This window comes from Electrona antarctica (genome assembly GCF_951216825.1).
Source record: "Electrona antarctica genome assembly, chromosome: 7".
Taxonomy (NCBI): Eukaryota; Metazoa; Chordata; class Actinopteri; order Myctophiformes; family Myctophidae; genus Electrona; species Electrona antarctica.
Genome location: NC_136812.1, coordinates 15900008 through 15910976, shown reverse-complemented (window position 1 = coordinate 15910976; position 10969 = coordinate 15900008). Strand labels below are relative to the sequence as shown.

Genomic DNA, 10969 nt, shown 5'->3' with positions numbered 1-10969 from the left:
AGAATTGAACAATCAATGGATCGAAGTATAACGTGACCTGGCAGAGGCAGTCGTATTCCCTTTTTTCCGCACGAAGAGCTTGAGGAGTTTCTTGTTGTCACTAACAATTACGTGTCTGCATCAACAGCCAGGGAAGACATGCTGGTCTTACTCATTATCATACTTTTAAGAAGAGGTACTCCTGTGGGTTTGCCCAGGTGATGCAACAACTAAAACATCCACACTGTAAATGTTTTTTTTTGTTGGGGGGGGGGGGGGGGGGGTTTGAATGTCTAAAAGCCAACTTAATTACAGGAATGGTTGCCTCTAGCCTCCATGTTCTGTTTTTCAACAACTCACTCTGTCATTAAAGGACCACTTCACCACTTTTCAACCTATCTTCATATAATAGGTCCTCACTAATAATCATGATAAAATGGCACAATTGTTTTTCTGCTCAGTCTGTGTCTCATAGGAGGGCTGTGGGCAGTTTAGAAACCGTCCTCCAGTGACATCATCATTAGGCAGATTATTTTTTAAACAAGATTTTTTTTTACAAAAATGTTTAGATTTGTATTATCGTGAGAACGATGGCTTCCATTTCTGCATTGCAACTTTTCAGGACAAGAAAGCCTGCAGTTTTTATTAGCTTGGATTCCCCATCGATGATGTCACTGGAGGACGGTTTCCGAACTGTCCACAGCCCTCCTATGAGACAAAGACAGAGTAGAAAGAAATTGCGCCATTTTTTCATGATTATTAGTGAGGACCTATTATATGAAGATAGGTTGAAAAGTGGTGAAGTGGTCCTTTAACAACACTGACTGTATTTCATTTGTTTGGCAGAATGGGAAGCTTGGCTTTCCTCTCAATTTCAAAACAGTGCAGTATTAGCTACCAAAGATTGAGCTTGTGTTTGGACACAGTTTAGCTGAAAGTACTGAGGAATTCTTAACACTTGCTTATAAACACTTGCATATTCATAATTGGCCTTAGCAACCTGCCACACACAACCAGTTTGGTGTTTCTGTTGTTAACCAATTGGATAGTTATAAAAAAAATATGGCTGAATTTCATCAGCCAATCACTGTTCGATGGACGAATAAATTGTCATGTAAAAGAGCAAAATAGTCCCTGTGTGAATGTTTAACTTCTGCTATAAATGCTTGACTAGCTAGTATGGACTGGCTAGTAATCTTGTGGATTTATTTCCAATCATGAACCAAAATACCACATTAGGGCTGTCACGATTTAAGTTGATTAATGTCACACAAATAATTGCAATTAAACAATTTAATTGTTTTTCTGCATTGAACATTACAATTTGTATTTATGTTTTCCTCTAAAGCCCTAACCACACCAAAGGGTCAAGACTGTTTTAGCGTTGTCCCTGCGGTGTGATATGTCTTGTAGGCACGTTGACCCACATTGACCCTAGTGATTCAACGCATGGAATTCAATGGCCCAAACCACACCAAAGGGTCGAGACGGTTTTAGCGTTAACGCCTTGCAACCGTTTGGACCCAAGGAGTTGCATGGTGAGTATTGGTGTCCCTTTGGTGTGGTTAGGGCTTTAGGCTTCGTAATCACAACTTGCACAGGGCAGATATGATAAATTACATTTAATTATTTTCTTTCCAAAACAATGTAAAAAAACGCAGAAATCTATTTGACGTGTTGTAAACTTGTAGATCTGTTATTTTTTTTATTTTTTAGAAAATGTATGGACATTTCTCAACAATGGAAACGATTATGCAAAAATTATTGCGATAGGCTGCCTAGCCCAGTGGTTCCCAAACTGTGGTGCGATGGTTTTATATGAAATATTGACATATGATGCCAATATATGGTAGCCTGATTATCAGACTAGCTTTCTGCAGTCCACTCAGAGTGTGGGCGGGATCTTTGGGCTGGATCCAGGCTAAATATATGGCAGTATATGCAGAATATAGCCTATGCTGCATATGCCATATTCAGGTTCATATATGTGGATAAATAGGAAATATGTGTCTTTATATAGCTTATGCAATTTATATTTCCATGTGGGGGGATCGGGAGGTAACGGGGTGCATGGCCAAAAAGGTTTGGGAACCGCTGGCCTAGCCTATATAACATTACTTTTCACACAATTCAAGTAAGTCACTCGGTCTAAAGGGTGAACAAGAATTTTTACTGAAATGTTCTGCATTATCAGAGACTAGTTTGGCATTTCATCAACAAATCAACTGTCACTTATCAAATCGTAACAGATGGTGAAAAAAAAAGATTCTTATATTGGCAGTCATCCATAGAGGACACTTTAAACCACAATAATAAAAAATAAATGCACTTTCAACTAAGTGGCAGGCACCTCTTCTAGTTACCATGTATGTAGCCTTCAATTACTATACATTATTGAACCAACCTCACAGAAACATAGCGTGTCTTTGTCTGGCTCAAACGGTATGCACAAATAAGTATCTAAGTAGTTACAACTTGGGGCCAGTTAATCTGATTCTATCAGGAATCGGAATGAATAGTCCTGCACACATTGAGAATTTGGCTGCATTTAAGTGTAGCCAGTGAATACATTTATTTACACAAGACTATAGTTGAAGACTACTCCTGAAAAGGTCAGAATGGCTGGGCTCAGCTTTGATATGTGCCAAAAGTCCATAATGTCTCATGAGTTTAACATGGCCATTTAGGTTGCTCTAGTGTTGTTTAAAGGGGAGTTTCTCCCTAATCCTTTTTTTACAAAAGTTGATAATTATGTATATTGACCAAAAAACAATATTAAAAAATAAAAAAAGATATAGGGGAGCTGGAGCTGCTGCTGGAGGGGTCTAACGCTAGAACTCCTATTCAATCACGCAATTGTTTTTTGTATTTTGTATTTCTGTTCTAGATGATGTGACAGCAACACTCCATGCATTGTTGACACTGCACTCTTCCTGGTCTACGTGAGCTGACGTTAGGCAGCTCCCCTTTTTTTTGGTCAATATACATAATTATCAACTTACTTTTGTAAAAAAAGGGTTAGGGAGAAACTCCCCTTTAAGTGTGTAGTGTTTAAGAAGTGGACAGTACAGTTCAATTGGAACAATAACTGTCCTACAAACATTACTATTGGCCAGCAGCACCGATGGTCAGTCACAAAACATTACTCCAGTTTATCCATGGGCAACCTGACCTCCAAAGAGAAATGAAAGATTTTTTCTATGGCAGGGTAAACGGCAAACATTGTAGCTTTCAGTGCAATGTGAGAAACACAAAGAAAAACTTTTTTTGTGTGTGAGATGTCGGAGCTAGAAAACATAAGCAAGGTTTTGGCACGTCAATACATATAACGAAGGAAGGCTATTAGAGTATCTGCTCTTGAAACGTAGCACATTTGCTTCATTGGCATGGTCCAGTTACAGTTACACTGAACAATAGAGTAGTATTGTTAAGGCAAGAGCCAGGCAAGACATATTTCACATGCAAAATCTGCACGCAATATTAAGGCGTATTTTAAGAAACTGAGGGCTAAAAGCTATAGCGCACAAGCATTAAGACATCAGGCAAAATGTATCAAAAGCCAATGGAGGTGCCTCTATAGTGTACATAATACATTGTAAATCTGGATTAATATCGTGCAGTTCGTAAATGCTCCTTGCAAAAAGAAAAGCCCAGGTCTTCGGCACACTAGTAATCATCATGCAGAGAAGATTGGACAGGAAATAAAACCACCCTGTTCTGTAAAAGGTCCATAAGGCACACACCTTTCACATAGTAGCGCCAAACCCATTTTCACTACTCTTTGCAGTAAGGTTTCAATCTATGTATTTACAAAATAGAACACCTTCCTAAATAAATTCCTGATTTGCATACTATTGTATATATTTCTGCACCTCTTGTAAAATTTAAAGGATCAGATAGATTTTTATAGGCTGAAATGTAAACATTAGGTGCTATGGAATGGATAATCTTCTGAAGTTAACTTAAATATCCAAACGCTAAGGCTTGAATGAGCTCTCATGTTAATCTCTTAATATTACTCTTATAAAAAAATAAAAAAACAAAACAAATCTACCACAATGCATTTCGTCATGTTTAAATTATAGTGTACAAATAAACTGAACTGTTCAGCTTTCTTGTGTGCCATAAAATTGGCCAGCTAGCTGTCTCCACCTAGTGGTATCACCAGTGACTGGTGTCGTCAGGGTAACTTGGCACTGCAGCAGGGTACTGGGGTAGAGTTGGGCCTTGGGCTGTTGAAACCGCATTGAACCCTACTTCTCTCACGGGGGCGTTCTTCCACATCCCACTGCTCCACTCCTCCTTGGCATGCTCAAAACTCCCACCGCCACCACGGTACAGCCTGTGGACCTGGTGGGTACAGAGTGAACAAGACGTATGCTATGTGTATATCGGGGCTTAGAAGTTTGTGTGTATGATCACACGCACACACAACAGTTTAAGCATTCCTGTTTGTGTGACTGCGTGTCTGTGTTCATGCATTTGCTTGATGGATAGAATGTAAGCATGCATGCAAGTGATTGTGCACGTTTCTGTGTGCATGTGTATATATACACTATACTATATATACACAGTCAAATCCTGTGTTAATTCATTCGTCTGTTCATTCACAGTTCACACTAAACGAACACTCAGGATTTTACAGTGTACTATACTGTATATATATGTGTGCTAGACTCACCCTGAGGAGAACCAGTCCCATTAATACAGTCACCACAGTAAGGAGTAGGGTAGTGATAAGCATCACAATAGCGGAGCCCACGTTGTAGCTGAAAAACATCACTGTCGCCATCCAGCCGCTTTGGTGTGTTGGTGAGAGTGTAGTGGGGTAGTATAGGTTAGTATATGACATTAGTGAACTGGATTACACATGAAAACCCATCGTTTCTTATTACGAAGGCGTGAAGCAGCAGTGACGTGAAGACACTGGCGTGGCAAATAACCGTTACAGTATGTGATGATCATCATTAGGGAGCTTGGAGCTTTACAGCAATACAAGACTGAAGACGTTGGTGTAACTAGAGCAAGTTATAATTAAGAAAGGGGTAATAACATACAAACAGTCCAGAGGTTAAAGTAGCAAGGGTATAAAAAAAAACTGATCACATAAAACATCTCAAAACAATCTCTTTTAGTTAAGCATGATAATTAACTTTGAATTTTGTTATAATGCTGAATGAGTGTTCAGGGATATTGGTGGAATGATGGAACGGAGTTACCAACACCCAGGATGTTATGTCACTATCAGAGAACCTGATTGGAATTAGCCCTTCACTAAATCCCACCCCCAAAAGCGATTGTCCAATACCAATCCAAATAGTTTAGCAACGGTTGCTATGCAGGTCAAGCTTTCTTCGCTGCTAATGTGCCTATTGGACAAGGATGGGTTGGGGAGGGACTTAGTGAAGGGCTAATTGGATGAAGAAGAGGACCTACAACCATCTGCACTACAACACCACAGTAACACTGCACCAAACCAAGGTTAACACAACATCTCAACCCATTATTCCCACACTCAGGTTAGTAATGTGTGCTGACCCTCTTGTCTCAGGCTAAAACAAACCTTTCAGCAGTTGAGAAAATGAGAAACCAAACGCTATGTTATTTTAAATCTAAAAAACTAAAAAGGCGTGGTCGATGTATAAAACGAAAACATTCTGCTACGCTGAAACTGCCTTGATGGCTTGACCAGACCACATGTTCCTAACTCCAGAAGCAAGATGGTTAATGAATGTGGCTTAAAAAAAAACATCAATTTGTACATATTTGAATGCAGCAGCTTTTACGGGAGCTTCTACTCACCAAGTTCCCCAACCAGGGATGCCTATAGTCTGTATGATCGCAAAGACACACTGAAGGAAGAAGATGAAGAAAAATGACATGAAGTTGAAAGAACTATCAGCCCTGAGAACATAAAGAAAGAGGAGAAGAGGGAGAGAAGAAAGGAAATTAAGGAACAAGACATGTCAGACAATTAAAGTAATGTCATGAATGTACCAAATGTAATCTTGCTTCTTCCCACAGTCCGAATTTGGCTCAGCTTGCAGAGCACACTGACAACTATGCATGACGTACTCCAGTCACAGAGAAGCAAGCAAAGCCATTGACTCAAACAAGGTGTGTGCAGGCACAGATCATGAAGCCAGTGGCCTCTGGGAAAGACGTTTTCTGTCCATTTCTAGTACTCCTCCTCAGAGAGTATTATTACGGCTGCATTTTGAGATACTTCTACTACTGCACTCCCATTAGAGGTTAACTCATCACAGAATCATGCAAAGCAGCACAGCTGGGCTGAGCCACATACCATAACTACTAACCCTGGTCCTCAATCCCCAAACCTGATTCCTTTTCTCAATGTCTAAATTGGAGAATGACTTTGAAATAATTGGTATTTTTTTTCTGTAATACGAGAAACCTTTTTTGGGGGGGCCTGACATTTGTGTGTGTGTAGAGCTCACCTGAAAGCCTTGTAGAGCGGTCTGAACCAGCAGGTGTAACTACAGGGGCTGAATAGAATGACCCAGAGGAGTGAATAGCCAAAGTTGGTGGCACCTCCACCACCAGCCCACCAGGCAATGCATGAGATCACATTCATGCACAATGTGCCTGAATACACTGTTGGGGAAAAGAATAAGAGACACTGTTCATTTTCCCCCCACTTTAGACACTGTCAATTCCCTAGGCGTATTGCAGTCCCCGTCACTGCCCAATGATTCCATCATTATACAAAATGTATACAATATTTTGTTTCTGTTAAAGGACCACTTCATATAATAGGTCCTCTAATAATCATGATAAAATGGCACGATTTTTTTCTACTCAGTCTGTGTCTCATAGGAGGGCTGTGGGAAGTTTAGAAACCGTCCTCCAGTGACATCATTAGGCAGTTTTTTTTAAAAACAAGTTTAGATTTGTATTATCGTGTGTGCATATATATATATATACACACACACACTCTATATCTACATCTATGTTTGCTGTTTCTAGACGGGGGGAGGGGGGCGGGGCAAAAAAAAAAAAAAGGAACTGTTTGACTGAAATACTTGTATGTAATAACCTGTAAAATGGAATAAAAACAAAGTAAACACAAAAGATTTGTATTATTGTGAGAACGATGGCTTCCATTTTCACATTGCAACTTTTCAGGAATAGAAAGCCTGCTGTTTCTATTAGCTTGTATTCCTCATCGATGATGTCACTGCCTGGAGGACGGTTTCTGAACTGCCCACAGCCCTCCTATGAGATACAGACCGAGTAGAAAAGAATTGCGCCATTTTTCTTAAACCAAGAAGTGAAACTCCAGCCTCACCCACTGACTCAGTGCTATTGCAATGTACCAGAGGCAGTATGATATGATATGATATATGATATATTACTTTATTGTCAGTTCGCACTGAAATTCGTTTTGCGACCCAGCGGCCTTGTATGCAACACATATACACATTTGACATAACACAGGACAAAAAGTATGAGAGGAAACGTACTCATCCAAAGGATGTAGACTTTGCGCACCAACTGCATGTGTGGTGCAGGAATTTCCTCTTCAATGTTGTGGTAGAAACAGGGTTTAATTCTCATGAACTGCGGCAGGGGAGGGAAGTTATTCACCCGCTCTAAGACAGGAAGAAAACAGTCCTTTAGTGAAATAATTATCTTGGAACGTGATTAGAATCTATCCAAATCATTTCATGATACTTTTTTCATGTAGCTCTTACAATACTTGCAGCCAAGCATCATCAAACACGGTTAACAATGTTAGCTATTACAAGAAAGGACATAAAGGAAGCATATAAAGAAGAAAAGCAGCAGATGCAGGTCGATCTTGTCTTTGAAGTAATTTGTTTAAAAATAATAATAATAAATAGCTCCAAAGCCAACAGACAATAGATTTTAACAGAATTTCCATGCCTGAACTAATCTTTTGTACAGTACAATTAGTGTGCACATGCACACTCCCTCTAAATGGGTACAGGTGAAGGACAAAATTCCCATGAACTTTACAGCTTCCTGACTTAAGACTGTGCTGGTCATATAATTGTGGCAATAAAGTTTATGGGAGAGACACTAGTCCCCCTCCTCATTTGATGTATTTTTTAGCACCAGCACCAGTTTTCTCAAAGCTGGTGTGTTGGGATGGTAGTCTCGCGTTACCAGACTGTTGATTCTCGCAATTTCCAAATGCTTCACCATACAGTCTGGACCAACGGAAGAGCTATCATGAGTAAGCATTGCAATAAAGCGGAAGTGGAGCCTCCTCCCCACTCGTTTCGTCTTTACACAGTCGCGCAAATTTATTCTAATATAAATAGAAATCATCATTTGGTGCAATGAGCACCATAAGCATATATAGCTTGTTGCTTAGCAGAAAAGAAAATACAAACATAAAATGTATATGATATATATATAAATATATAGATATTTTAAAATATATTTTCGTGAACGGAAATGGTAGCTTCCTTACTCAGCTCATGGGGGCTATAGTTCCAGACTCTATATAGCATTCAGAGATTGTGAATATGATAATGATGTACCAAAGTTAGCAAAGCAAAGTTACTATATTTACCCAGGGTAACTGGACTAAGCATCAGATACTTGTTTACAGCCAGGCCCTGCTCATAGAACATTTCATGGTAGTGGTTCAATGCCTTGCTCAAGGGCACTTCAGCGGTGGTAATTTTAACGTGACAGTCCGGGGATACGAACTGGCGACCTTCCGGTATCAAGACCGCTCCGCAAACCGTTCGGCCACCGCTGCCACCATGCATGTTCAACACACCTATAGTACATTTACTTAAGACGACTTTTCTGATTTTTTTCTTTTTTAATTGCACATCAAGGTGCCAAGATGTCCCTAGACCCTAGTGCCCACATATCCTGTATCCTGTGGGATGATTTCCTCATGGGAAGGATGCAAACAGCTTGGAGAGAAGAAAGGGGTGGAAAATGTAACATCAAATGGCAGAAGAAACAACACTATTGTATATTGTACTCAATAGGATTTAACCTACATGCAGACTCAACATTTGTTGTTATTTAGCAACATTTGTTGCTAAATAGCAACATTTGTTGCTAAATAACTGTTTAGAGACCAACCTGCCATTTTGAAATCCTAGATGTCTTCTTTCCTGTAAGGGTATACAGATATTTACACACCAGTACATTGTAATACTCATAACCATGAGCCAGCATGTAGACACTGCTGGATGCTAACTTGCATATGTTGAGCAATTAGGTTAGGTATGGTGGCCCATACATACTCAACATTTCTAACACAACTTTGGTGTACTCAACATGTTCATAATGGGGCTCTATGGGCTGGCAAGAAGACTACAGTAGCAAACTTTAGAAATTACTCCATGTTTTTTTTACACAACGCTGTGAAATTATGTGTGAGACAGATTAGAAAGCTTCATGCAATTTGTGTCTAATGTGGCAGGCTGAAGGTGATTTATCAACAAAAATAATGAAACCCGCAACATGTCTGCAGGGAACCAACCCCGTTATGTTTAGTTGAGTTGGATACCTATGACAGACGGACACATTTATCAATTTTTTCATTAAAACGCGAAATTCTCGGACGATGCATTTAACTTAAAGCAACTGCTCTGTGCTTTCAGGCTGGCTTTGGTCGTGTTTAAAATAGCAACGTGACGTTAGTTATCATGAAATCAACAACGTTAGCCAAGGCTAACGCAGTTGGCCCAATGGGTTCATGATGAGCCGCTAACCAGCGTCCCTGTCTGTCTAGTGAAAGTCCATTGACTAACGTTGTGTAGATCGACTGGCACACTGTACAAGTGTTACAAGCTTTTCAACGAACGAACACAAAACGTGTGACTTTAAAAATAACAGTAACATTATTCTCTCCTTACCTTGTCAGCGCCAATAGAAGTTGGTCAGTTATTCCAGGATGCGCTATGTATGTATGCCCCCCCAAGTCCCGTGGAAAGATAGCTGCGCTGCACAGTAGAACTTGTAGTTCCAAGCCTCTTCGTTTCAAAGCGTTCGACTGATTGTGGAACTACAGATCCCAGGATTCAAATGAAATGCGTGACAAAGATCGATCCCCCTCCCCCAGATAGGAGGGGGAGGACTGGAGGGAAGGGGGAGGTGGGATGAACCTAGAAAGCTACAGTTAGTTTATGAACCCAGCCAGCCCTATGACCCATGCAGTCCGCGCCTCAGTGACTCAGTCCACATTTATTTATGACTGTGGACTGTATTTTCACTATGCCCTCCTTGATAACTGATATCAACTAAACAAGTAACGTTCACTGCATGTGAAAGGTCGATTGAGAGGTATTTGCTGGATAGGCCTGGAATTTCCAGAGAGGGAGTTGTCTGGAATTTCCAGGCCTATCCAGGCTGGAAAACAACATTATGAGTTGATCTGTGTCATGTGAAGTTAACCATGGCTACAAATGACCTATAGTAGCCTACTATAAATCTTCCCTCTCTTGCACCAAGCGAAGAATTGCATCTTCATTTCTGAGCTATTCATTTTAATGAACGTTTGCTGCACAGGTTGGCCAACTTGGCCTGCATGGAGCAAACCTAACCTTATTTGAGGTGCACTTTATTTTTATGAAACAAAACAACAACAAAAAACGACTCTGTCATCAAAATAAAGTGCAACTAGTCTTCCGGGAAAATGGACACTGCAGTGTTGTGTTATTTATTTAAATACGTATACGACTATGAATATAGTCAAATAAACCAGCAGGCACGCGCTGTGTTTTAAAACAAACGAGCCCACCGGTTGCTCTTCCAAATCTCGCGTCGATAGGTTTTAAACTCATTATCCGTCGTCATACGACGGTGTCGCGCACAGAAAACAGCAGACCTACAAATTCACCACGTCGCGTTTCGCGATGTGCACGTGAGCTTGGCAGCTTGCAGATCGGGTATTTGCCAGCGCGCGACACCGCCGTGCGAACGACGCACAAATCTAACCTTTCTCGCGATATTTGCTCCGACCAATCAGCGGCGG

General features: G+C 40.4%; 1 protein-coding gene across 2 annotated transcripts; it reads right to left on the bottom strand.

Annotated features, from left to right (window-relative positions):
* Positions 1-602: 602 nt before the first annotated feature.
* On the bottom strand, positions 603-9983 carry scamp4 (secretory carrier membrane protein 4). 2 transcript variants are annotated; one of them, XM_079506752.1, is made up of 7 exons: positions 9852-9983; positions 9073-9104; positions 7464-7592; positions 6438-6594; positions 5782-5883; positions 4661-4778; positions 603-4329 (listed from the first exon to the last, which is right to left on the bottom strand). In XM_079506752.1, exons 2-7 carry the CDS (start codon positions 9077-9079, stop codon positions 4141-4143), a joined length of 702 nt encoding a protein of 233 aa, XP_079362878.1. In that variant the 5' UTR covers positions 9080-9104; positions 9852-9983; the 3' UTR covers positions 603-4140. The 2 variants fall into 2 exon arrangements, with proteins under 2 accessions (XP_079362878.1, XP_079362879.1); XM_079506753.1 differs by lacking the exon at positions 9073-9104.
* Positions 9984-10969: the final 986 nt, after the last annotated feature.

Coding starts and splice junctions, on each gene's coding strand:
- scamp4 (XM_079506752.1), bottom strand. Junction 5,884..6,437: donor CCGCTCTACAAGGCTTTCAG/GTGAGCTCTACA, acceptor TTATGTTCTCAG/GGCTGATAGTTCTTTCAACT. Junction 4,779..5,781: donor ATCCCTGGTTGGGGAACTTG/GTGAGTAGAAGC, acceptor AACACACCAAAG/CGGCTGGATGGCGACAGTGA.